This window comes from Canis lupus, chromosome 1, assembly GCF_048164855.1.
Source record: "Canis lupus baileyi chromosome 1, mCanLup2.hap1, whole genome shotgun sequence".
NCBI classification, from domain to species: domain Eukaryota; kingdom Metazoa; phylum Chordata; class Mammalia; order Carnivora; family Canidae; genus Canis; species Canis lupus.
Genome location: NC_132838.1, coordinates 108975348 through 109002401, shown reverse-complemented (window position 1 = coordinate 109002401; position 27054 = coordinate 108975348). Strand labels below are relative to the sequence as shown.

The 27054-nt window shown below is 55.5% G+C and overlaps 1 protein-coding gene across 1 annotated transcript; it reads right to left on the bottom strand.

The window, feature by feature from the left end:
* Positions 1 to 1694: 1694 nt before the first annotated feature.
* Positions 1695 to 24141, bottom strand: NAPA (NSF attachment protein alpha). The gene is made up of 11 exons (XM_072773470.1): positions 23894 to 24141; positions 15316 to 15395; positions 12628 to 12744; positions 7780 to 7826; positions 6481 to 6558; positions 6168 to 6223; positions 5976 to 6060; positions 5032 to 5136; positions 3885 to 3953; positions 3232 to 3282; positions 1695 to 2471 (listed from the first exon to the last, which is right to left on the bottom strand). The coding sequence occupies exons 1-11, from the start codon at positions 23989 to 23991 to the stop codon at positions 2370 to 2372; spliced, it is 888 nt and encodes a 295-aa protein (XP_072629571.1). The 5' UTR covers positions 23992 to 24141; the 3' UTR covers positions 1695 to 2369.
* Positions 24142 to 27054: the final 2913 nt, after the last annotated feature.

Here is a 27054-nt window from a genome sequence, read left to right as displayed (position 1 = left end):
ATCTTCTGTTACCCATGTACACACCACCAATGCAGAAAGCACGAGTGCACGCACTCACACACACACATGAACAAGGACTCCAAGATCTGTGAAGGTTGTGACTGGATCTCCCTTGGTCTCAGTCAGATCCCCAGCACCTGGGCCACAAGGCCTGACACAAAGCAAGCATCCAGTAAATATACATTAGAAATCCACAAACTCTGTGCCAGCCCCTTTGCCAGGCACCAAGGACATTGTTATGTAAGAGACACAAGAGGAAAGTTCTCAAGGGCACGCGGGTTCTGGAGGGTGGAGAAGGGGACCTGGTGTCTATTCCAGACTTCGGGATTTGGTGAGTAAAACCTCTTGGAGGGCAGGTCATGGCATACAGTAGGTGCTTAGTAGATACTTGCTGAGTCAACTGAATGTGGGGTCTAATTCTGCTTCTGAAGAAATTCTTCTTCAGGTTTTGTCTCCCTCACATTGACTTAATATCCAATGAGTGAATAAATGAAGTTATAGGCTTTGGAAGAAAGAGTTGTCCTGCTCAGTGATCTCTACCTCTAGCTGTACCCTGTGAATCAGCAGTGACATTTTCAGGAAAACAAAACGAAACCCCCAAAGACAGTGGGGAACTTCAAACCACAATTTATCATGCTGTGACCCAAGCTTGTGTGCTTTCAATGATTTGAAGTACAGCCAGAGAGGAGACTCACTGTTGAGGTCACCTGTGGCAGAAAAGAGATTGTGGTGCTACTTACCCTTCAGCCTGTGTCCATGGCAGACATCAGTAATCAATCTCAGGTTTCAGGAGTCTTCACTGACCTCTAGGCAGCCATCATCAATCCATCCACTGGAGCTGTGGGAGGAGATGCAGGGGACCAGACGGGGCACAGTGCCGTAGTCCATTCTTTCTTGACACGGTGAACCTGAACCTCTCTAGATCTTCCAGAATCTAGAGTACCTCTTCCAGGAGCCTGACTTGGTCTCCCAGGTGGCCCCTCCTCTGCATCCTGCCCACCCACCCTTGCTTCCTGAGATCCCATCCTAGGGTGGCTCTGTGCTCTGGATGCTCTGTCCCCTGCCACATCCCAGTGCCCGGCATAGCACACACATCAGATTGCTCACCTCTATGCAAGCCTACATTGAGGCAATGTGGAGGTGGCAGGTGGTTCTTGTCCACCTTTCCCAGGCAGAGGGCTCCTTCCTGTCATGCCCTCTTCCACTTGACATGCCCACTTGGACTTTGTGCCCTGTTCAACTAAGTCATTTCCTCCCTTGTCCTGGGACACCTAGAACAAATGCCACTGGGGCTTTCAACCCTCCCTCCAGGGAAGTGTGGACATGAGGGAAGGCCGTGAGGTTCAGCAGCCCTCTGCCATCCTCCTTCCCCACCACTGTGGTTACCCTCTATTCTCCAGCTGGCTGAGGGCTGGTACTGCCACCCACCATCCCACTGTTGGAAACCGAGGCCTGCAGAACCCAGATGCCACTGGATCAAGCCAGGCACTCCCAGACTCTCAAGCCCGTGACTCCTCCCCGAGCCACCCATCCCCAGGGCCTCTGACACAGCCCTGTCTCCCAGTCATGCTCGCCCTCTTCTTTCCCACAGTGTGCCTGGAGTCCCAGGTGGGGACCAGGAGGGACAGGAAGACAGGACAGCAGCCCTTAAGGGAGAAGGGGGCAGCAGACGTGAGGAGAAAGAGAGACTCATGCAAAGTGTTCTTTTTTATTTTCTTCCTTAGGCCAGCTGCAGCTTCTAACCACAAAACCTCAAAGCACTAGGGAAGGAGCAGATGGAGGGGTGGGTGCAGGGGTGACCCTCTGAGCTCCAAGGCCTGGGGTCTATCCTGAGAGGTCAAGGCTGCAGGAGGCTGGGGGTGGGTGGTGGTTCCTGGCACTGAAGGGGAAGGAGCCCACCCCTGAGGTGAGAGCAAATCTCAGTGGCTACATGTGCTCGGAGCTGGGCTGGAGGACAAGTGGGCAAGACCAAAGCCAGCCTCACGCCTCGGCTGCTCAGGAGATGGGGGACCAGGTGCTGACCCCCACCCCTGGCAGCACCCACAGCAAGTAGGTCTGTGTCAGGTTCTGTGTTTCGGGATGGAGAAGGGGCATCTTTGGGGGGCTTAAATAAACGGGCAGGAGGTGAGGGATGCAGCAAGAACAGAGGAGGGGTCTGTCCAGCCAGCAGGCCCGGCCGGCCTCAGGAGCCCCGAAGCAGGGCTGAGCCCGCACTGTGTCTTGGGGAGACTCCTCTACGGGGAGGGAAGGAAGGTCTCACAGCCAAGGTCTCGGCCCCACCTCTCTCTCTCTCTGGGCTCACGCGCTGGAGGGGCGCGGGGGTAGAGAAGACAGGGCAGGAAGACAGGTGCCAGGGGGCTGGGTGGGGCTTAGCGCAGGTCCTCCTCATCCCCCTGGATCGTCTTCTTGATGCGAAGCAGCATGGTGGTGAGCCACTGGTCCAGCCGGGAGATGGTGTCATACTCCTTCACCTGTGACACGTGGAGGGAAGGGAAAGTGACAGGGGGGCTGGTCCCACACCTGGGCCTGGCTCCCTCCTTGTCCCCAGTCCAAGTTTCTGGTCCCCAAATTCTCTAGATGTGTCCCAGCCAGCCTCCTTGAGGAGGAGCGAAGGGAGGGGTGCTCCCTCTAAGGCTGCCTTGGGGAAAAAGAAAAAGATGCTCCAGCATAAAATGGTCTAGCTTCCTTGTTTTCTGGGTGGGAAACAGTCCTGGAGATGGGAGGGCCTGTTCCAAGTGCCACGGGGAAGGAGGTCAGAGAGAGAACTTGCACCTTGTCACCCTGCTGTGGCCCCACTTCTCTCTTCTCCATGGCTGAGCTTCCCGATGTCCTGCCCACTGTCTGGGGCAGGGTGGACCAGAGGGATTTTGATCTCTGTTATCGTGGGTGGTACAGGGTTCTTGAGGGGTACCCAGGAGCCACACTTGACAGATGCAGCCTAGATGCACTCTGAATGGGGCAAAGGACTTGGCCTTCAGGAACAGATAGATGGACACGGGTCTGCCTCCCAGCTCTGCCTCCAAGGGGGGGTTTCTAATACAGGGGGAACACCTCCTGTATCCCTGGGGCTCCCTTTGAGGATTCTGGGCTGACAGGAGAAAGGAATTCACAGCCAGGGCCAGGCGAGAAAGGGTGGGAGAAAGGGTGGGATAAAGGGTGGGATTCATGGGAGAGCATGTCTCAGCAGGGGGCCCCCCTCCATCCTGCCCCTCCCCGCCCCAGGCTACTCACCGCCTCGGTGTAGCTGTCGATGTTCTGCTCCTCATGGGCATCTAACAATTTCTGCAAGAAGATGGCAGGCAGGCAGGGGTTAGGGGCCAAGGCTGGCCCACACACACCATCGGGGGATGTGGGCTGGGGGCTCCTGTGCTGGGAGGGAGGAAGGGGTGGTTTCCAGCCCTGCCTGTGTGCATTCAAGAGCCTCCTAGGTCTGCCCCTACCTCCGTCACCACCTGAACCTTCTCTTATTGAGAGAGAACAGAGGCCCAAATGGGAGAAGAGGGAAAAACGAAACAAAAACAAAAGACCCTTAAGAACCCTCCCTAGTGGGGATCCCTGGGTGGCTCAGCAGTTCCGTGCCTGCCTTTGGCCTAGGGCGCAGTCCTGGAGTCCCGGGATCGAGTCCCATGTCAGGCTCCCGGCACGGAGCCTGCTTCTCCCTCTGCCTGTGTCTCTGCCTCTCTCTCTCTCTATGTCTATCATAAATAAATAAAAATAAAAATTAAAAAAAAAAAAAAAAAAAAAAGAACCCTCCCTAGTTGGTGATTACGGTAGGTAAGGAGAACCTAAGACTCCAGGTGTCCTCTGCCCCAAATCCTGGCTGAGTCTCCAGGCCCAGAGACAGGGAAAGGGTGGGGAGAGGGTGCTGAGCACCCAGCACTCACTTTCATCAGCGTGCACTCCCGGGAACCAGAGAATGCGGGGAACAGCTCCTCATACTTCTGCACAGCGAGCTGGACATCACGAGGGTGGAAGAAAAGAAGGAAGGAAGGAAGGGGACAAGCTAATGAAGACGGGCCACTGGAGCCACTGGCCTGACAGCCAAGGGGATCTGAGACACCTGGCCCCAGGCAGTGCTCTGCGCCCCTCTCCCTCCCCCTCCCCCAGTGTCACCTGGCTCTGTGCCTGGAGGGTACTTCCCTGGGGCTGTACTTGGCCAAACCTGGCTGCAGAGACAGCTTGTGTGGAGGAAGCGTGGGGAGGGGCTCCTAGGCCAGTGCCCAGGGCAGGGCACAAATGACAGCTGCCTCCTATGAATACATCCTACAGGGCAGGGCTGGTGCTGGGTACTTCTTACATTTAACCATCATGTGGACCCAGGGAAGGTGGAATGAGTGACCCCCATTCTGAAAGATTTGCTCAGGGCACAGGGTATATGGGGGCAGGGATGCGAACCAGCCTGAGGCCGAGCCTGAGCGAGCTCTTACACGCAGCCAGTGGGAGCAGGGGTGGTGGTGGGGCTCAGACACTCCATGTGGCGGAGGGCACGGTGGCTGGAGACCCCAGGAAATGTGGAACCCTGGAAGACTCCAGCTCCCTGCCCCCAGCAGTTCCCCACCCCCTCGCCCACCACTCACTCCTGTCTTGCCAAACAGCCCTCAAAAGGGGTGGTGTGGACACGCAAACTATGGTTCAAATCATGACACTGGGAGTCAGAAAGATCTGGAATCCAGCCATGTGACCTTGAATAAGGGTCCCTGTGTCTTAGCCTCAGTGTCATCATCTGTACAACAGGTGACAGTGGTGTTGACCTCGAGGGATGCAGCAAAAACTCAAAGTGTGCTCTCCCTCACTGGCACCAAGTAAGTGAGAAGCTGGATAAACTCAAAAGCTACAGACACTGGGCAGGTGACACCTGGGACAGGAGCACATCGGTGAGAACAAGCATTTCCTGCCCACAGCTGACAGGCAGGTGCTGGACATGAGGGAGGGCTCACCCCTATTAAGGGATCTAGTGATAAACATGGTGCACCACGGTGGTCACTGGGAGGTGGGGGACGCTCTGGGTGGTCCGACTGGGCCCCAGCTCACCTTGGCATTGAGCATGTCAATGCAGAAGTGACAGAGGGCCGCCTTGAAGAAGTAGTCCTTGGCGCTGTACTTGAGGAGGGGGCTGTCCATGGCATTGGTCCCCACCTGTGGAGGTGCGGTGGTGGCACTATAAGCTTGGGCAGGCAGCCAGAGAGCCAGGGTCACTGAGAGGCACCGGGGGGCCGGCTGGGAGCCTCATCTGTGTCCCGGATGAAGCCCCATCAACCCGGGACCCGAAGGGCAGGGAGGCCAAGGGCCAGCCCCAGGAAGTCAGCCGGTGGTGTGTGGGTAGCCAAAGACCAGGGTATGGCAGGGGGCGAGTGCTGTCACAGGGCCAAAGCCCGGTGTCGGTGGGCTCCCCCCACCCCCTGAGATGGTGGGGAGGAGGCGGCCCCGCTGTCAGGCCCTACAGGAGGCTGGCACGTCGGTGGGCAGAGGGGCGGCAGGCTGCGGGAACATGAGAGGTGGCACCCGCCCCCTACTCCTCCGAGGCCAGCTGCCTGCCTTTCTCTTGGCCAAGCTGAACCCACCAGGACCGCCCAGCCTTCCCCACACAGCCCAGGGGAGCCTGCGCCCCCACGTGATGCTCCCTCCCTGTCACTCCCATGGTGTGTGAAGGACGAGCTTTCTGACCCCTCCCTGTGGGCTCCTCAGCTCCCTCTGGCTACCCCAGGCCTTAAGGATTCTCTTCCCACTCCCTCTGGGCCCCCAGGCCCCCCCAGGAAGCTTTCTGTGAGAAGCATACAGGGAGAGGGTGGGGACTCCCTGTGGGGTTGTGGGTGGTGAACTGTTTAGCCAGTGAGGACAAGGGGAGTGCCAGGATGGTGATGGAGGGGAGGGGAGAGGTGGCCAGGGGGAGGGAGGGAGCACTGTGCAGATGATGGGACATCAGGAAAGGGCAAATGGGGTGCAGGGCCCTCCCCCAGAGCCCTGGCTGTCCCCACCTGCTCATAAATGTCAATGGCCTTCTGATACTGCTCCAGCTGTGCGGCATAGCCAGCCACCTTCAGCAGGCACTTATTGGCTGAGCTGTAAGGGTGGGCGGAGGAGACAGAGGTCAGTGGTGGCCGGCCTGGGGGCTAAGGGGTGGGGTGGGGGGGGTATAGGGAAGGGGGAAGGGTGCCCACAGCCGGTACCTGTTGGACTCCTCTCCTTTGTAGTAGTCTGCAGACTGCTCATAGTGGGCGATGGCCTGGGGAGACACGGGGAGAGGCAGGGCGTGAGGAGGTGGCAATGTGACCTTGATCCACCATAGGGCCGGCCCTGCCTGGGCCACAGCAGGAGCCCTCTACCCAAGTTCTGTCGGTGCGCCACACCCCCTTTCTGGTACTCAGACACCAGAGGATGCCTCAGGTGGAGAGAGCAGACAGACGAGCCCCAGTCTGAGGAGACAGGCTGCTGCAGTCCTCCCCCACTGTCAGCCAGGCAGGGCCACCGACTGCCACTCACCTTCTCGATGTCCACCAGCTCCGTCTCATAGATCTCAGCAATGGAGATGTGGTGCTTGGCCGCGATCGTGAACCGGCCCTGGGTGGGACACAGGAATGGGTCCTTTTTGATGGAGTAATGTTCCCAGCGTCCCACTTGCCCCTCCTTGTTCTTCTGGGCCCCCAAAACCAGTGGGTTCCTGCACCTCAGTCACACAAATGAGGCATGTACAAGAGGGTACCGGGAGACTGAGGGGCACAGGCCTCCAATGGGAGGCTTCACTGAGCCCTGATGGGGTGACCTTGTCACACCCCTCCACATTCAGCCTCCGGGTTTCTCCTGTCCACAGGGATACAGGTTGACGAGGCAATGCCAGAGGTAATGGGGCCCAGGTACCAGGCAGAGGGCCTGGCCTGGGGACAGATGGCCCAGAGAGGGGGGAAGACCAGCCTAGAATCACCTGTAAACACTCTGGAGAAACCAGGCTGACAGCCCAGGCATCCCTACTGCGGAGGGGACAGCCTTCCTAAGCCTCCCCTTGCCCCCAATGTGGCCATGGAGGCCGCCCCACTGACAGGCCAACCCCCAGCTTCCCCCATTGACACGATGGCTCTCCCCAAGGAAGCCTCTAGCTCTCTAGCTTCCAGAGGGGCTGAGCCCCCCGGCCTCCACCCGGTGGGCGTCCAGGCGCCAGGCTGCCCACTCGGCACGCAGGGCTGCTCCACAGCCCCTGCCCCTGCCGAGGGACATCAGGAAAGGGCAAAGCTCTGAGCTCAGCAAGGCCTAGTTCTGGGTCTCAGCAACTTCTGCTTGTGGGCATGTGTCCCTGGGCAAGTCACATCACTCGTCTGGGCCCCCCTTTTCTGTCACATGGAGGACGGCCCCCACCCCGCAGGGCTATCGAAGGGGAGGATTAAACCACTCAGCTGACAATGTCGGGTTCAACAGATGGTAGTGGCTATCACTGTGCTCACTACAATATTTCAGTATTGCCCGGGGTCTGTCAGGGGGCGGGACTGTGTTCCCGCCTGGGGAAGGGACCTGAAGAGACAAGCAGCAAGAATGGACAGGAGCCTGAGCCTCGTCTTGGTCCCTGGTCCTGGCTCCCGGGCGGAGGCGCCTCTGGGCCTCTCCTGTCATGGGGATGTTCCCTGGGGCAGGGCCAGGGCTGAGCCAACCCTGGGCTGCCAGAACCCAGGTGAGCAGACTCCTTCCACTCTCACACCCCCTCCTACCTGCTCTTCGTGCCAGGGTTGGGGAGGGCAGGCTGGAGCAATATGGTGGGGCAGGAAGCGGAACAGGACAGGCAGCAACCCTTACCATGTCTGTGTAGATCTCAATCGCTCTCATCAAACAGTTAATGGCCTCTGGGGAGAGAAAAAGGGAGGCAAGGAAGAGAAATGAGGAAGAGAAGTCATCTCAGCAGAAGCCAGGACAGGAGGTGGTGGCAGGGCAGGCGCTCGGTGGCCTGCAGAGAACACCAGGCACACGGAGCTGCCAGGGCTGCGGTGTCATGGCTGGGAGGGGAGGTGAAGGGGATCCTCAAGTCCCAGGTAGTGTGCTCAGAGAAATGGACTGTGTAGACCCTGACTTGCCGAGGGCTGTCCTCTCCCTCAGGGCTGCCACAATGCCACCACCTTCCCAGCAGCCCCAGGGACAGAACCACAGGCTCACGGCCAGCCTCCCGTGGGCGTTCTGAGCCAGGCCCACTAAGGCCCTGCTCTCCACAAGTGGTGCTGGAGAGGGGGAGAGGTGGGATCGGAGGTGGCCAAGCTGGAAGGCCCAAGTTCCACTGTGTCACTGCAGGATCCTGCATCAGCCATGTCCCCTGCACCTGCCTGGCCTCTGTCCATGGCAGGAGGGGGCTGGATGCCATGATACCCAGGCCCCTTCAGCTAGATTCTCCATCACTGATTCTTGCCCGCCACTCGTCTGCTCCTCAAACCACAAGACCCCCAACACAGCAAACACCAGGAAGGCCCACAAGGGGAGATATTCAGCTACCTTTGCCGTACTACCTCTCCCAAGACCTTAAATTTGGGGAGGCTTTTTTATTCTTTTGACACGTTATTTGGAGGAGAGAGCAGCATGAGTGGGAGGCATTTTCTAGCAGACAGAGATGAGCTCTCAGGGTAGATTTTTTTAAATGCATCTCAGAGGAAAAGGTGTGGGGGGAGGTGTGGGGAAGAGGACAGAGAGCCTGGACAGACCCAGGATGTGGGCTCTGAGGTGGGGTGGAGCTAGAAGTTCATCCTACCATCCAGGATGACCCCTAGTCAGCTGGGCCCACTGGGTAGAGGCCAAGGAGGGCCGAACCTAGTGCCTGCTCTTATGGTGCTAAATAACTCACTACCTGAGACTCGGTAGGGTGGGGGTGGGGGATATGTGAACAGAGGCTCTCAGCCTCAGACCTGTGGCTGTACCTTCAGGGAGTCCACAAAGCCCCCCCCAAATTTACATGTGCAAGGTGAGTATCTCAGAGCAGTGCTCTGGGGGAGGGAGGGCTCACAGGTTTGGTCTGATTCTGAAAGGCCTCTGGGGATGCCAGGAAGATTCAGAGAATGTACACCATTCTGTCAAGGTTCTGGGGCAGACAGTTGGAAACCCGGGGCACCAAAGAAGAAAACAAGGCCAAAAAGGAGGCAGAGTCACAGAAAAGGCAGAGAACACAGAAAAAAATTATGGCTGGAAGTAGTCTCGTTTGAACACACGCAACATATTTTGAAACAGAGCATTTTTGAACTCAGGAACCAGCAATCGGTTGGTTGTAACACGACGCTAACTGATAAGGAGCTAGCCCACTGGGCTGCAGGGAGCCAGCTCTGCAAGTCCCACCCCTGCTCCATTCTCCACACCAGGCGGTGCCTGTGGCCAACAGGGAGACTCACCGGCTCCCTCTTCTGGAATACCAGGGAGCCCAACCTGGCACCTGCACATATGCTCAGAGGTGGCACAGGTTGCTCCCAGTGAGAGGAGCAGCCCAGGCGGGGGAGAGAGGCTGTGAGCTCTTCTGGTAGGACAGGCTCCCCCACAGCTGCTGCCCCAGGCCTGCTGGTGCTGGCGCTGGAGTGCTGTCAACAAGGCATGGCCCTTGGAGTGGCAGGGGGCAGAAGGCTCACCCCCAGGCGGCAACATGGATTCATGGGGTTAAGTCCCCTTCACACCTGCTCCTGGCTCGGGGATACCTGTCCCTGAAAGTGGCAGGCTGCCAGCTGACACCCCAGCAAGTGCTGGCAGACAAGCTGCTGACACACTGGATATGACTGGCTCATCTTCAGTCAGGTCCCTTCAGTCCTGGGACCTAGAGGATGAGTGGCCAGAGCTCCCCTGGACAAGATCTAGCCCAGGCTGGGGGGCTGGTGGTGCTGTGGTCTAGAGCGGGGGAAGGCGCTGGCTTAGGCACACCAGGAGTTGGGACCCTTGCAACCCAGGGCCCTCTCCCCACCCTCCACTGTGCTCTAGTGGCCTCTGGGTCCAGCTGCGGTTTCCCACATCAAGCCTGGGACTCAGCCCTTCTGGGTACAACCGGACAGACTGAAGAAGCAAACAAGAGGAATGGGTTAAAAAAAGCTGCTGCCGTGTCTGGTACTCAGTAGGCACCCAGTAATGTAGACACGCAGAGCCTTGGGCCTGGCTCTCAGGTGGCTGGGGTAAGAGGCCTCCCTGGCCTGAGTCCCTCCAGAGCGGCTGGCAGTGGTGGGTAAACAGGGGAATCACCGACAGCTATGGGCATCACGCCCCCGCCTTCCCTTCCAGCCACCAGGGCAGGCCACCCCCTGGTCCACCATTCTGGGCAGACTCACAGAGAGACAGCACGCTGACAGGCCTTCTGTGCAGGCTGGGCACCAGCTGCCTCTTGTGGGGAGGGACCTCCAGGACTCCCGTAGGAGGTGCTGACACAGGACAGAGGTCTTTGAGGAGGCCAAGGTGACCAGCAAGGCCCTAGGGAGCTAGCCACCCACTGGGGGAAACCTGGAGGGGTTCCAGGTGGGTCCCTTGTGCTTCATTTCACAAGACACATGGCCAAGGGGAGGAGGTTAGGCCTCTGATGGGAGCCTAGAGCCACCCCTCACTAGATGTTTATCACATACCAGGTATCATGCTGGCCAGGTCTGTGCTTTTTCTCACATGTGGTCTCTGCCTTACCAGATCAGTTCATGGATGCCCCAAAAGATGAAGTGACTGCCTGAGGTTACAGGGGAACGGGCTCCATCTAGACTTAGGAGATCACGCGGAGCCCCACGCCCCACAAACCATTACTAGGGTGGGGAGGCTGTGAGGCGGCAGTGCTGGGACACTGCTCCCGTGCCCCTCCCTGCCAGAACCTGGCACTCCAGCTAAGGTACTCACTCTGGGCTGGGCCCAAATTAGGCTCCCCTCCTCATCACTGCTTCTCTTGCTCCCTGAAAGGTAATTCCCATCCCAAACACACCCTCCCTGTGCCTCAGCTCCCAGGGCAATAAACCGTGCTTGCTGATCCCTGGAGAAACCAAGCTGGCCTCTGGGCCCCACAATGGCCATGGCCATATCAGCAGACATAACTGCTGCTGCTTTCACTGGCATGGGACACCTCTGCCATGCTCTGCACTTCCTGAGGCCAGGCATGGGGCTGCGGCCCTTCCCAAGGCCCCAGCATCCAACACACCCCCTGCAGAGCCTTGCCTCCAGCTGAAAAAGCTCAGATCAAAAGCCACTGAAGGACCTATAGACGCAACATCACAGGCACAACATCACGGCGGCGCCGGGTGGAGGCCCATCCAAGGGAAGTGCTGGGGTTTTTGTTTAAAGAGCAAAGGGCGCCATGCACGTGTCATGAAGCCTGACACTCAACTCCCGCCCCAGAAACGAGTCCTTCCAGTCACTCTGGAGCAGCAGCTGAACATCACAGATGCTACGGTGGCATCTCCAGGAAGCGCCAGTTCCCCAGGGACCAAAGGGAAAGCTGGTTGGCAGGGGGAGGGGGGACAGACATCCCTGGGTGACTTGAGGCTGCCCTGAGTCCTCATCCTCACATGACCCACCTGGTCACAGGGACTCCCCTCTGGCTCTTGGCGAGCCTGGGCCCGCCATGTGACCCTCAGGCCAACCTCTGTGAGATACTCAGCTCCAGGGCAGTGACTGGTCAAGTCTGTGGACACAGAAAAGCTATCTGGTCTGCAGAGATCAAATCCCTGACTGGGAACTACGTGTCCCTGGTAGTAGTAACAGATCTGCCAACAATTCCCCAGCACTGGGGCGGGAACTAGGGTTCACCAAGCCTTACAAACACCTCTGGACCTGGGTGTAAACTGTCCTCTTGGGAAGGGCAGCCCCTTTATTCCAAGATAAGGCATCTCCTTTTTTCTTTTTTTCTTAAAACATTCACCTATTCCCTATTCTCTCACAAGAGAATAGTAACAATAGATTGTCTCCTAAAAAAAATGTCTTGGCTTGCTAAAATTAAGAAAGTCAGCAACCTGTGTCTGGCACAGAGATTTAAAAAAAAAAAAAAAAAAAAGAAAATCCCAGCTCCCTGAAATCCAAAATTCTGGTACCCACTGGGCTGTGCCTCTGCTTCAGGACGAGCCCAGTGGGACAAATGGTTTTCTCACCATGAGTCAGTCCCAAACTGGGCTTCTATCCCCAACACTTCCTCATTTTAAGTAACTTGTTCTCTGGCAACTCCATCCAGGGCTCTGTTCTGATTCTCCACACCCGCCCCCCCCCCCCCCCCCCCAGGGTGTAGGGAAGCCAGGTTAGGATAATTTCCGCTCCTTTTTCGGCAGCAACTCCTACCTGGCTGGTCTCAGAACCCCCTCCCACCCCCTTCTGCATGTTAATTCTGACAACAGAACAGATTTTCGTCTCTCCTTGGCATGCGGTGGGTCTGCAATGTAACTCCCACTCCCAAATGCTCCCAGGCTCCAGGAGGGAAGCCATCAGCTGCGCACACAAAGTAGGGGTGGGGGGGGGGGGAGGCGGCAGAGGCTTGGAGCGGGGATGCAAATGCCAACCGGAAGGGAGCCAATTCTGAAGTTCAAGCACAAGCGTCTCCCTGCCAGCCTCTGGTATGCTTTGGGCCCCTGGAGAAAACTGGAGCCTCGCGGAAACCCGAAGCCTTCCCTGAAGAGGGTTCAGTCATGTCTGTGCTGGGGGCAGCCAGGGCCCCAGTGACCCTTGGAGGCTCACCTTGGGGGTCAGCTTTCTTGAAGGCATTGCCGGCATCCACAAAGCAGGTGGCCGCGTCATGTTTGCTCTGGAGCTGCAGGTGCAGCTGGGCTGCCTGGCAGAAAGCGTTTCCGGCAGCTGGAACAGAAAACAGTGAGCTCAGCCTGAGTGGGGCTCCGCTTGTCAGGAGCCATGCAGACGCTGCCCTGGGGGTGGCTCTCTAGAATGCAGTGGGGCCTGAGTGAGGAAGTGGCTGGCCTGGGTGAGCTGAGGTGAAGGCCTCAACCTCAGGCTTCCTGGCCCCTGGACTGAGACTTCTGAAGACCCGTGAGGTAGACTAGGGAGGGAGGAGGAAGCAGCACTGGGGAGAAGCCCCTGAGCCCCATGTATATATAGAGAGAGCCAGGCTGAGGTCAGCTAAAATCCCATTGCTCTGATCCCAGCCTTTGCCAGTTTTCCAGGGCCACCCACTTCTAAAGATCCAAGGAGAAGGCAGACTGGGCCAAGAGCTCTGCAGGATATATAAACTATCCCCAGCTAACCCCAGCAGTGGCCCCAGGGGACAGCAGGAACTCCAGTGTATGGGGACAAGCGCCCACGGGCAGAGGCTGGTGGAGACCACATGGGAAGCCTTTTCTGTCCTTTGCCTAGCTGCATGCTGTTATCCTGCACTGGCCACAAGCCACTGGGGTCACCAGTCTGCCTCCCATACTGCCTTGCAGCTTGCAGGAGACTATGGCATCTCTCCTCTTCTAAGGCTGGAGAGCAGGGATAGGACTGTGCTAACTGGAAGCTCCAACACCCACTTCCGGCTCAGCCAGTCTCCACCTGAGGTTACGCTTCCCTTCATCCTACTCCAGCTGAATTGGGATTACAGAATTCCTAAACTGGAAGGGGACCAGAGCGCCTGGCCCCATCCTGTAACTTCAGAGGAGTAGGGAAGACAAAGCAGCCCAGTTTCCATTATGTCTGATTTATTTTTTAAGGGCTCAAACGTGACAGCATAATTTCCAGAAAAGCAGCATCACTGGAGAAAAATGAGAAAACAGCCCAGCACTTTTGTTTGAATGGCTGGGGCCTGGGGAAGTGCCAAATTTTAGGGGCAAAGTGACATCTACGTGATGAAGAAATATTCTTTTTCTGCTGGCACCTTATTAGTTTGGGAGCATGAAATTACACATGGTGTGTGGCTTTGTGTACAATGTATTTGGTGACAGCTCAGGGAAAACCCTTCCAATTTCCAGGAAACCAAAAGCATTCTCAGAAAACGGGGAGAATCTGTCTCACCCTGGGCTTCCAGACTGCCTCCAGGGTCCCATTCCAGGCTTTGTCTCCTTCTGGGTAAGAAAGTTCCTCCTTGGATCCCAAACCTGTCTCTGCTCGATTTCCTTGATCCAATCTTGCTGATGTGCAAGGCAGGGTAACGTAATGAGATCAGCCTCGATGAGCTCTGATGGGCTAGATTTTCAAAGCTCTCCTCTAGATCTTCCAGCCTCTCTGATCTCTAGGAGCCCATCCCTGCCTGCCCACCTCTCCTTGGTGGAGCCAGCCAAGCGCCAACCTCGCCAGAGTCCGACCACAGCCTCACAGCCAGGTCAGAGGAGCCGTGACTCTGGTCACACTCCACCCACCAATATATGTTGTGAGTTTCTCTGGAGGCACATGACCTGGGATGCCCTCTTCCAGATGGATGGAGGCCCTTCCAGCAGAATATGACATTGCCATCATGTGTGCTCCCCTAGTTGGAGCAAGGGCACACAGAAGGCTGTGGCTGGCACCTCATGGCTGGCTCCTTAAGTTTGCTCATCAGCAGCTCATCTGCTGTCATCAGCAGACATCTCTCAGTGTCCTGAGAGAGCTTTTCCTTCCATCCCAAAGTGGGAGGTGGTGTCGCTAACGCGCATGACGGATGTGGAGCTCACAGACATCACGTCTACTGAGTGCTGGCTGCCCTCACTGGTGACGCTGGATCTCCACTAGTCCATACCACAGCCCCACAGGGCTGGGATTCCTGCTGTCCCTGTGGTTGGACTGAGGAGGGATTGGATTTGAGGAGCCCAAGTAACTTCCCCCAGGGCCACGTGGCCAGGGTAAGCCATGCCATGAACCTAAGTCACTCTGGCTGTAAAGGTCAAGAAGCCACACAAGGACAGGTTAAGCACTCTGCTCCAGAGTCAGACCTCTGTTCTCTGAATTCTGGTTCTGACCCTTACTAGTCGTGACACCTCAGGGACGGGGCTGAGCCAAGACTCAGTTTCCAACAAACTAATTGCAGTGCCCTTCATGGGGCTGCTGTGACAATTCAATCAAGTAGCACATACTCAGCACTTAGGGGAACACTCGAGAAATGGTTAATGTTTAAGGTTACTACTGGAACACTGGAATGGCTTCCCAGGCCCAGAATTCAGATGCTGATAAAAACATGAGCCAGGAGTTTCCGGGGAAACCGGACATTGAATTAAAGGAGAAACCACTCCAAGAGCTATCTGGATTCAACAACCTATTTATCCCTACCCTTAGAGCCCTCTAGCCAAACCCCGTGACCCAGTACAATAACTCCATGGGCTTGAAGTGAGCCGATGGCAGGCTGATGGGTTTCTGCTGCCAGACAGGGGGCTGTAAGGGTAGCCCATGAGCCAGGACTTCAGGACCGGAAGCTGAGGGAAGAGGAGAAACGAGCATGAAGGGGTTCTAGCCGAGATCACATACCACTCCAGTTTTTGGCCATTTTGAACATGTTTGCTGCTCTGGTGTAGATCTCACATGCTTCCTCTATTTTGGATGAGCCTCTGGGGAAAGAAGAGAAAAGGAGATGAAACACATGAGTCTGGTAGTGAAAAACAAGCCAGCATTCTGCCCCCGGTGACAGGGGAGACGTATCCTCACCCCCATGCCTTTGTGAAGCCTGCTGCAGCTCAGGCCTCTGCTGAGGGCTCAGAGGAGACCAAGCCCGTGGCCCCCTGCTCCCTCTGCACAAAGGCACACTGAATGCAGAGTGCCGGGGCCCTCCCTGGGGAGGCCTGGGCCACCCCGACTCAGCATGGTTGTGGGGAGCCTTCCTGATCTCCCCGTGAGTCCTGTCTCTGATGGCCTCTTCCACTTTTGTTCAGTGACCGCTGGTTTCCAGGCTCTCTGCAAATCCACCCCACCCAGGAGGTTGCAAAGCATCCTCAGGGAGGAACTCAGCTCTGGATGCCTTGTCCATCTCCCTGAATCCCGTGCCCTGCATGCTGCATTTGTTCAGGGAAGACCCCTCAACCCTATGAGGGTGCCATTACTAACTCAAAACAGAGCAGGTATATGCAAAAAACTAGTCACGACCTTTTTTCTCCAAGGTGGGGTCTACAAAACTGGGGACCAGGCATGAGAAACAAGGTTTCATCACCATACACTCCTCCTTTGTACTGTCTGAATTTTCTTATTTTCTATCTGCTAAAATATATTTATATAATACATACAAAAATACGTACATATATAGATCATTTTAAATATCAAGATTTACATTTGGTTCTGTTGTCCAGCAAAGAATTACATTTCTAGCCATCTACCCCGAGAAATGCATCAGAAAAGTCGTAAGGATGTTCAGTGCAGAATTATTTAAAATAGCAAAACCACCTTCAAAGAACTTATTGTGCAAGAGTAGGGGCCTGAGAAATACGGAGGAGTATATTTAAAAAAAAAAAAAAAAAGAGAGAGAGAGAGAGAGAGAGAGTGAGCATTCGGTTTGGGCTTTATTCTGCCCTCCTGATCTCCAAGCGGTGCAGATGAAGCTCTTCCTGAATTGGGGGGACCCTTCATGAGCACCTTGTCTGTGAGTCTCAGCCACATTTCTATCCTCCCACCTCCAATAACGCAACCCGCCTCAGCCCATGGGGTCTGTGGTCTCTGCAATTGTTCCAAATCCCATGGCCCACATAAACCAGTAGGAAAAAAACCCACATGCTCAGTTCCAAATGAATTTCAGATTCTCTTCGCTGACGTCAGTGTTTTGTGTGGAAAGAGAAGAAAAGAGAGGTATTTTCCAATAAAAAGCCACACAAATCATTGGTCCTGTCCCCCCCACCCCTGACCCATGTCCACTGGACCTGGAAACCAGCCAGCCCCAGCTGTGGCCGTGGAAGGCCTCCAGGGTAATTTTGGGAGTTGTGTTCACAATGCTCCTTCCTTCTGTCTATTCCACTGAATCACAGGAGTTCCTGGCTAACAATAATCAAGTCAGACCTCTAAGCCACCCTCCCAGAAGATTTCGCTCAGTAGGTCCGGGTGGGGCCTGGGATCAGGGTTTTTAAACAATGGCCTCAGGTGATTCAGAAAGCTCAGGTGAATTGGGGATGAAAAAGCTGATCTAAACCAACCGCTTGGAAAGCAGCCAGCCAATGACCTCTCTTCTGAGTCAGGCTGTGTCAGTTGGTAAATACCCCAGGACAGGCTAGCTGGCTGGCCAGGGCTGGAATCCCGGCCTTCTGAATCCACATCACTGCCAGGTAAGGTTCTTCTTTAGAACCTTCTGGGGCTGCACTGATGCTGTCTCCTCTACCCTCTGCTATTCCACAGGAAGTGGCCCCTGAGGAATGCACTCCCACGCTCACCCTGCTGGGTCCCAGGGTCTTCTCTGGCAAACTTTACCCCAGCTGGCCTGACACACCTTGGCCTGGGCACCTCTGCTTGGAGTGACCTCTTTGAACCCACTCTTGGCCTTGGAGAGGCGAGGGACTTGCACAGGCATAGGGGCCTTTAGAGCCTACCAACAAAATCCTCTAGGGGACCTTCACTAGAATGTTCTCAGACTTCAAGGAGATGGATGCGTTCATAGACCGATATCCTATCTCTCCATCCTGTGGATCCCCTAGCTCATCATTCCCTTCTTTGTGGGAATGACAAGGTTCTAGCCAGATTCAGCCATTCTCTGAAAATAACAAAAAACAAAAACAAAAACAAAAAAAAAACTCAGACTCCTGGATGAGCAGAAATGGTTTGTCCCACTGAGAGGCCCAAAGCGGGGTGATCAACAATGAACAGAGTCAGCCCCAGCTGGTTTGTTTCAGCTCAGTGGGACAGAGTGAACACAGAACACAAAGGCTGTCAGCTGCCGGGCTGAAATTCTGTGATCCCACGCCAGCCCTGCACTGGGTCAACGATTCTAACTGTGTAGTGGGAAAACCAGAGGGATTAATGTCTGCTCAGGCCTGCCTCCTCCCAGGACTTGGGTCCTGGCCATTTCCATGCCAAGTGACAACAGGGGAATCTCTGGAACTCCATCCTCTTCTTTTAGAGATGGAGGTGGAGTTCCCAGAGGGGATGAGTGACTTGCCCAGGGTCATTGGTCCATCCTGAAACAGAAGCCATTCCCACAGCCACTTACTCACCTGGGAAACAAAGGTGAGCATTTATTATGTGCCAGACACTGCAGTTAATAGCAGTAAACCAAGGAGAAGGACCTGGCCCTCAGTAAACAGGAAATCAGCAAGAAAATTTCAGAGTGAGTAAGCACTAGAGGGATTGGGGGAGGAGGGGCCTCCCTGGATGGGCAGATCACGGCAAGCTGCCACAGTGAGGATGTAAGATTTAAGCTTGGTCCTCAAAGATGACTCAGGAGCTCCCTGTGGAAAGAGGGAAGAGCATTCTAGACAGCAGTCACAGCAGGTGCAAAAAGCCTAGGACAGAAACAAGTGTGGCCGGTTCAGGTTCAAGGAAGAGCGGCGGGCAGGCTGGCTACCATGCAGGGAAGGGGTAGAAAATGAGGCTGGAGAGACAGGCGGGAGACCTCCCTGGTGGAGGCCTTTGGGAAGCGATGAGAGCACGACGCAGAGCCCTCATGACCAGGACAAGTGCCTTTATAAAAGAGACTCCAGGGCTGAGGCCCTGTTGTAATGTAACAGGGAGGTTTCTGGCAGGGAGAGTGCCCAGAAGGGAGAAGTCCCCAGCTCCGGGTGCTCTACAAAGCTGCCTCCCTGCACGGTAAATCTGCAGTTTCCTACAAGCCTTGTCCCTGAGGTTAGGGTGGCTCAGAGCACTCATCAGAGTGGCAAACTCCCTTTGGGGGAAGAAACCAGGTCTCCTCCAAGGCCTCCTGCAGGAGATCCAGAAAAGCTAGTTGGGCCTGTCTCTCCTGAAGAGCCCAGTGGCAACATAGGTGACAGCTGACTGCCCTTCCCCCGCTGATAACCCCACCACCACCACCCCCCAGCTGCCTCTGCTTAGCTCTCCCCATCCCGCAGCTCCAGCACCAAGTCACGCTGGGAATAGAGGGAACTGGTTTGGGCCAGCCTGGTGCACGGCTGTCTATAATTACCCACTCAGCTCTGCTTTCTGCCCCCTCCCCAGGCGGAGGAAGCAGGCTCAGGGCTCCCAGGCACAGCCACCAACCTCCAGCGACTGCCATATGGAGAGGAGCGAGCGGTGCCAGCAATGCACAGACGGGCTCAGTGGGCCTCAGGCCAGGGGGGTCTGCAGGGCAGAGTCTCAGCCTCCCTCGCTCCTTCCTCCACCCCCTGGGCACTTCCTGGCTGCCAGAAACAGGTCACCCGGCCCACCTGCACTTTCCTAGGGCCTCAAAGGGCAGGGCGGAGAGAGGAAGTCCCATTTTAGGTCTTTGACCTTCGCTGTCCCTCCTGTGCCACAGCCACCGCCTTGGGCTTCTCTGGTTCTCTGGCCAGAGTCCTGGACGGGGAAGAACGGATCCCAGGGCCTGTCCCACCCTTACCTTCTCTCATGTTGCTCTACACACCTCCTTTACTTGATTATAACGGCTTGGTAGGAGGCGCAGGCTTCCTCACAGTAGCGCTCTGGGTATTACCCCGAGGAGAGAGTGGGGCTCAGCGGGGTCAAGGGGCTTGCCCACACTCACGCTGCCAGGGAGCCACAGGGCCCAGAGACAGGACTCAGGCCTTGGAGATTAAGTTCTGCCTTGAGTCTCACTCACTCAGTGATGGGGGAGGCTTGCTTTCCCATGTCCAAGGGTCTTCTGGAAAGCGAGAAGGTGGACAGGGTCCCTGCCCGCTCTCACCTCCTCTCTACAGAGCCAACAGCCAAGGCTGTGCAGATTTCCCTCACCTGATGAGCAGACGCTGCTCTCTGCTGGAGCCCTGCTGAGCTGCCTCTAGGCAAGGGAGGGAGTCCTTAAACCAGTCCCCCCACCAGAGGCCCCAAGCAGTGCTGCAGGCGGAAGGAACGTTAGAAAACAGGAAGGTCCACCTGGCACAGGGAGCAGGCGGCCACCAGCCCTGCTCCGCCACTGACCGCATTGAGCTGTGAGCTGCGGGATCCCTTGGCATCTCCTCCTGCCCCACCTGCAAGGCTAAGCCATTCACCCTCTTCCGCCACCCCCCACCCCCACTCTGCAGTGCACCCCGTCCTCCTGGGCCTAAAGGGTATGAGCACAACCTGGGCTCCCACCCAGTGCACACAGGCCCCAGGAATGAAAGGACGAGAAAATTGTTGCACACCAACTGCCCAGTTCTGCAACCATCACAGAACGCTCTTGTGACATGCCTGTTAACAGGCAAGAAGCAGAAACAGAGCCGACTTGGGGACCAGGGGACCTGGGCTGAGATCAGTTCCAGGCACTTTGACAATGGCGTGACCTTGGGCTAGCAACCCCAGAGCCTCGGCTGCTTTCTCTGTAAAATGGAGACAACGAACCCGATCTGGGAAGAGGCCCTGTGGGGATGAGAGATGACATATCTGGCAGAGAGGACAGAACAGAGCAGGTGCTCAAACGTTTGCTATTATGTGAAGGAGGAGAAACACACTCTGAGGGCTGCTGGCCACCTGGCAAGGGGAATTCTAGAGTCACGTGGGGTGGTGGAAAAACCAAGGACTGTAGTTAGGCCTGGACTCAAAATGTGGGCTCATGGCTTCTGTGACCCGGGTCCCTCTGTGACTGGGGGAAGATTCCCATACCCGGTGGGGACTGCCGGAGGTTCTTGCAATCCCGCAGGTAGCATCTGGGAGCGTGCCAATCACACGGCAGGTGTTCAGCTTGGCTCCTGTCAGGCTGACAGAGCATATTCTAGAATTGTTTACCTATTTCCAATCTCAGTGTGGGCTTTTCCTTCCCTACCCCAGGTTGGCAAGGTGGCACCCTCCTCTGATATCCAAAGAGCTCTGGGCCTCTGACCTGCCCTCCTCCCCACCCCTTACTACATTCTGCTGATAGTGCTTATTTACGGGTTGCTGCCTTCCTGACCGTAAGCTGGATGCAGGGGCCATGCCTGTGAATGACAAGGTGGGTACTCCTCTAGTTGTCCTACGGATGCCTCTCTACACCCCAACAAGATGACCTTATTGCAGCCCTAGAACTAAACGTGTTTCCCTTTTTTAACAGTTGCTTCTGGAAGACCTGTGGCTCTCAGTTGTCCTGTCCCAAACAGGAGCACTGGACGCTCTGTGTAACCAGGTGGCGAAGTCCCTACCATCGAGAAAGGCAGAACCCTGGGATTGCAGCAAAATGATGGCTGGGCACCCCCAAAAGCTTGCATTCCCTCAGGAAAGACTCCACTCTGAGACTGGGCGAGGGGCACGAGAGTTTTCAGCTGCAGAGCCTGGCAGCTGGCAGGGCACTTTGAGTCACTATAATGCCCAATGCAAACAGGCCCATGGGGCTGAGTGCATGCTCTGCAGGTGGAAGGCAGTTCTCAGCAGAGCTGGAAGCTCTGGTTCCCACACCATGCTTAGCTAAGGGCCCACCCACCCTACCTGGGCATCAATTCTTCCCTCACAAAGCCAGCCTCCAGGGCTCCTGGGGGGTTGCTGGTATCTATAGGCAGTTTAAACAGGAACTGATTTGTCACCTTTCAATCTTTAGGAATGTGCTCCGTGCTCTTTGTCTACAGAACACCCTATCATCCCTATTGTTCTAGTGCCTCCTGCTCAACTTCCAGTAATGGGACTTAATGATAATAGTTAAGTACCTAAACACTTACCAGGGTCAGGCACTGTGTGGCCCCCACTTCACGAGCACATTCTCCATTACTTTTTAGAACCACTCCATGAAGTAGGTATTACCACGATTTTCATTTTACAGACGCAGAAAACTTCCTACTAACATTGGTATCCAAGTGGGAAGAAGTTTTTATCTTGGATTTCGGTAGGCAGGGGAACTGGGGGAGCAGGGGGAGAGGGTGGAAGTGTCAGGGACAAGGACAAGCCCCAGGGAACACAACCACTGTTTAAATCTTGTATAATTCCAGAGGAGGCACAGTGGGGAAGTTTCTGGATCCATCTGAAGCCTTGGAGCAGGAAGAAGCACACTTCCCCTCCCATTTCTGTGGTTTCACTACACTTCACTCAGGAACTTTGCAGCTTTTTATTTCCAGATAGAAGTCTGGGCTGCTCCCCACTGCCCCCACCCCCCAGCTCCCTGCCCCAGGTGCATGTGCTCTGGCTGGGGACTTGAGGGAGGAGGAAGGAGCCAGAGGAAAGGTACACAGAGTTCTGATCTACTAACTGGCTGGTACCGCCTCCCTTGCGGGCTGCTGGTGCCCCAAAGCCCTCTAGTGTCTGGCTTCCCAGAAACAGTGAAGAACAAAGGCCGTAACATCCAAAGATACAGGGTTGCTCCGGATCCCAGGTGGGGGCTATCCTACTTGGCCCTCTAATGTGACCAGGGACCTCTCAATTTGCAATGCTACTGCTGAAGTTTCTAAAAGGAGAGGAAAAGGCATGAGGGACAAGCTGAGCCCCAACACTCCCTTCTCCAGTCCCCAAAGCCACCGGGGGCCTTAAAAAAAGGCAGCTGTGAAATGCTGAACACATGAAACCCCAGTTCCAAAGGGAGCAGGTGCCAGGAGTGGCTGCTGGCCATGAGGAGTCATCCGGGCTGACCTCTTGCTAGACTCCCTGCTCTCAGACAGACAGGCTCCGGTCAGTATCTCTGCCCTCTGTTCTCCCCTTGCTCATTCCCCTCTCAGCACCATCTCAACTGTTTTTAGAGCTGGAAGGGACTGGGATGAATATACCTGCTCTTTCAAATGTTCGGAGAAAAACTGCCAGGTCAGGCAGAGAGAGAGAGGGAGTTTAGGGTGGGAGCCTCCTAAGACACCCAAGTCTGCCAACATCCTTCCTTTTTTTTTTTTTTTTTTTTTTTTGCCAACATCCTTCCTAAGTGTAGTGTTCAGAAATGGACATGAGCCTCAGGGAGAAATCAGTGTGGCAGCAAGGCAGCTCTGGGATCGGACAGGCCCACGTCTCCCACTTACTGGGGAACCAAGCAAATAGACCTGTCCACCTCCACACGGATGCTGTGAGGATTCAATGCAAAGACACAGGTAAAGTGCCTGGCCGGGGTCTGACTCAGAATCAGAGGACTTAATAAATACTATCTGGTATTTCTCCTGTCAGTGCCTTCACCCTCCCCCACACCAGCTGCTATGGTCCTAACAGGGAAGTGGGAACCCTCCAAAGGTAGCTCTGTTATGGACTGTGTCCCCCCAAGATTCATGTGTCAGGTCCTAACCTCCAAGATGATGGTATGAGGAGATGGGGGCCTTTGGGAAGCGATCAGGGCACGACGCATAGCCCTCATGACCAGGACAAGTGCCTTTATAAAAGAGACTCCAGGGCGCCCGTTTACCCCTTCCACAGCCTCTTCCACAACTCAGTGACAAGCCCCGTCTGTGAGAAAGCAGGCCCTCACCAGATGCGAAATCTGCCAGCGCCCTCATCTTGGACTTCCAGCCTCCAAAACTGCTAGAGACAAATTTCTGTCGTTTCTAAGCCAGCCACTTTAGGTACTGGTACAGTGGCCCAACACAGAGGACCCCCGTTAGAATCCGCAATGTTCTCCAGCACCTCAAGCCCGAGCCCTTTCTCCAGGCCATGCAGCTTTCTCTCAGGCACCGTCACACCCCTCAGACTTGGGCTCCTCACCCCCAGGATGGCCTCAGCCCTGACCCCCTCACCCCCACCGCCCAGAGCTCATGCAAATCCACTGCAGCGCCTGGGAAAGGTCACCGGCCGGGCAGATGCCCTCAGTCCCAGGCCCCACCGTGCCCGTGAGGGATCCTGCACACAGGCTCTCCCAGAACTCTAGAAGGCTCCGCGATCCAGCTGCCCTCCCTGGCTGGTCCCCTTCGGTTTGGGCGCCCTGGGTCCAGGGCCCTCCCCACACCTCAGACGGTCTCTCCTCTAACCGCGCTACCGCCGCCTGGCCCCTTGCTCCTTCAGACCACGGAACCTCCCCCCGTCCTCTGGGCTCCAGCCCGGCGGCTCTCCTCCGCCGCTGCAGGCCATGACTCCTCCGTCCTCTCAGCGTAGGTCCCAGCTGACCCCCCGGCGCGCTTCTCACCCAAAGAGGCCTGAGAAGAAGGACTGCGAGTTCTTCACTTTGCGCTCCGCCTCGGCCAGCAGCGCCATCGCCTCCGCTTCTTTCCCCGAGTTGTCCATGACGGCCGCAAAGGTGCTCAGCAGACGGCCCCACCCGGGCCCACGGGGGTCTCAGCCGAGGCCCGGCCTCGGTGCACAGGTCGGGGGAGCTTAGCGGGCTGCGTTGACGTCGCACCGGTGCGGACCGCCCCCTGCCCCGCCCCACGTGATGTGCGCCGGCCAACCAGCGGCCGGGCAGGGGGCGCGCGCCCTCCTGGCCACGCCCCCGCCAGCCGCCGCACGCCGCCCGTGACTCACGGCCGCCAATCGGCGACGCGATGCCTCAGCGCTTGCGCATACTTCCGCGTAGGACACCCCAGTCTTCCTGGTGCGCTCCACGACTTCCCACGTGACTCGCATAAGCCAATCGTAGTTCCCACCGCCAAAGACTCGCCCGGAGGTGCTAGTGTCTGGCTTCGGCTCCACCAGTCAGCAGCATCCTCCGGCTCGGAGGGTAACATCCCTGCGGGACTTGCGCCCCAGTCAGCTGACCACCGACCCTCACGTGACAGCTCCCGGCCCGGGCCCAAGATAGGCCCCGCCCCCGTCCGGGTTTGACAGGTGTCCTGCGCCGAGCTGTGCCCGCCTCCACTCCTTATCCCGCGCGGTCCCTCGCCGGGAGGGGCGTCAGTGGTGGGGGAAGCGCGGCCTTTTCCTGCGCCCTCTGCTGACGGACACTGGAACCGCTCTGGGCGGGCCAGTAATGTACTCAGACGGGAAACACCTCTGAGCGATTAAAAAGGCTGGAGAGCGCGTGTCAAAAATTCAGACACGCAGAGCCCAGATCTTTGTCTTTAACACCATTCTCCAATAAAAGGAACCAGGGCTCCTTGATTAAATGCCTGGTTTGAGGCCTGGGCAGGAAATTACACAGGATGAGCCTGGAGCATCTTGTAGTGCCAAAAAGGAAGTGCGTGTGAGAGACACACACAAATGGTAGGGCCCGTCAGAAAGACGCAGGAGCCGAGGGAAAGAGCTCCCCATGGCCACAGCTGGAACCATTTGAGCAACACCATGAACTAGTCCTGGAGCATAACCCAATGTAAAAAATATCCCTGAGGCCATGCTGGTATAAATGAACAAATAGGGGGAATCGACAAGTATTTCACGCAGAAGTGTTCTGAATAATGCACGTGGGCTCCTCACTCCTCAGTGTGGACCACACAGGGGCTCCTTCAGGATGCCTATGGGAAGCGGATGGGAGGACTGTTTCCAGGGGCGAAACCTGACAAATAGCCAGGTGACTGAGGTTAATATCAACAGTGGGGAATCATGATGACAGGATGTACTCTCAATAATGTGATGTGAAGGGCACTTCTCTGTGGAGGATGGCTCCCGACACCACCCTCTACCCATCTAATCACAAAAAGACATCAGAAAAACCCCACTTGAAGCCCGTTCTCCAAAAAACTTAACCAGGACTTCTCAACACTGTCAAATTCGTTAGAAACATGTCAAGTCCGAGAAACAGTCACAGCCAAGAGGAATCTAGGGAGACATGTCCCCTAAATGTAATGTGGTGTCCTGGGTGGGATCCTGAAACAGAAGATGAATGTTAGGTAAAAACTAAGGAAATGTGGGGATCCCTGGGTGGCTCAGCGGTTTAGTGCCTGCCTTTGGCCCAGGGCGTGATCCTGGAGTCCTGGGATGGAGTCCCATGTCGGGCTCCCGGCATGGAGCCTGCTTCTCCCTCTGCCTGGGTCTCTGCCTCTCTCTCTCTCTGTGTCTATCATGAATAGATAAATCTTAAAAACAAAAACAAAAAAAAAAAAAAGGAAATGTGAATAAAGTATGGACTGTAATTTTTTTTGTGGACTGTAATTAATAGCATATCAATATTGGTTGGTTCAGTAATTGTGACAGATGTACCACACTCAGAATCTAAGATATTAATAGGGGGAGTGGCGCCTGGTTGGCTCAGTTAAGTGTCTAACTCTTGGTTTGGCTCAGGTCATGATCAGGGTCCTGGAACTGAGCCTATCAGGCTCCCTGCTCAGTGCAAAGTCGGCTTGAAGATTTCTCTCTGTCCCTCCTCCTGCTCAAGTTCTCTCTTATAAATAAATAAATTAATACATACATACATACAGCTTTTTAAAAAACAATGAGAGAATATATGGGGGCATATGGAAATTCTTGGTACCATTTTCACAATTTTTCTAAAAATCTAAAAACTACTAAGAAAGTTTCTTTTAAAAAATTCAAGTTCTAGGCCCCTACTGCCAATGATTCCAATTATGAAAGTCTGTGGCAGGCTACAGGAATATGCATTTTCTTACAGGACTCCCAGGAAATTTGGATGCAAATAATCCAGGACTGGGTAAGAAAATACTGTTATCTGGGGGTAAGGACAGGATTTAGCTGAAGGGGAAGGGGGAGTAATTCACAAGAAACCTTTGCTCTCAGGACACCTGGGTGGCTCAGTGGTTGAGCATCTGCCTTTGGCTCAGGTCATGATCCTGGGGTCCTAGAATCAAGTCCCACATCTGGCTCCCCTCAGGGAGCCTGCTTCTCCCTCTGTATCTCTGCCTCTCTCCGTGTGTCTCTCATGAATAAATAAAATCTTAAAAAAAAAAAAAAGGAAACCTTTGTTCTCTTCTGACGTTTGGAGACTCCCTTGGACTACCCTCCTGCAGTGGCCACTGTATTCTGACCACAGATCAGATTGGGTTGGCGGGAGGAGGGAGTCTGGATTACCACAAAGAGTTTCAGTTCCCTGTCCGTGTGAGTGGCACTATCATAAAAGTTCTTGTTTGTCTAAAGCTGTTAAATTTCAGGCCCATTTGTTATGCAGCACTAGAGAACTAATACTATACCACCCACCGGTCAAGTCAGGGCCTTTCCTTTCCAGATGCTGAGCCTGTTCTTCAGGCAGGACCCAAACAGTAAGAGCAACACAACGCATTAAACAGGAGCTGCTCCTTCCTGCGGTGCACTCTGCCAAATGCTTCATTTATGGTTTCTCACTGAACCGGATACCAGGTGGAAGGCACTTTCCATCCCATTTTATAGAATGAGAACACAGGGACTGAAACAGGGAAAGTGACTTGCCCAAGGTCACAAAGGAGCCAGCTGTAAATTCTGGCT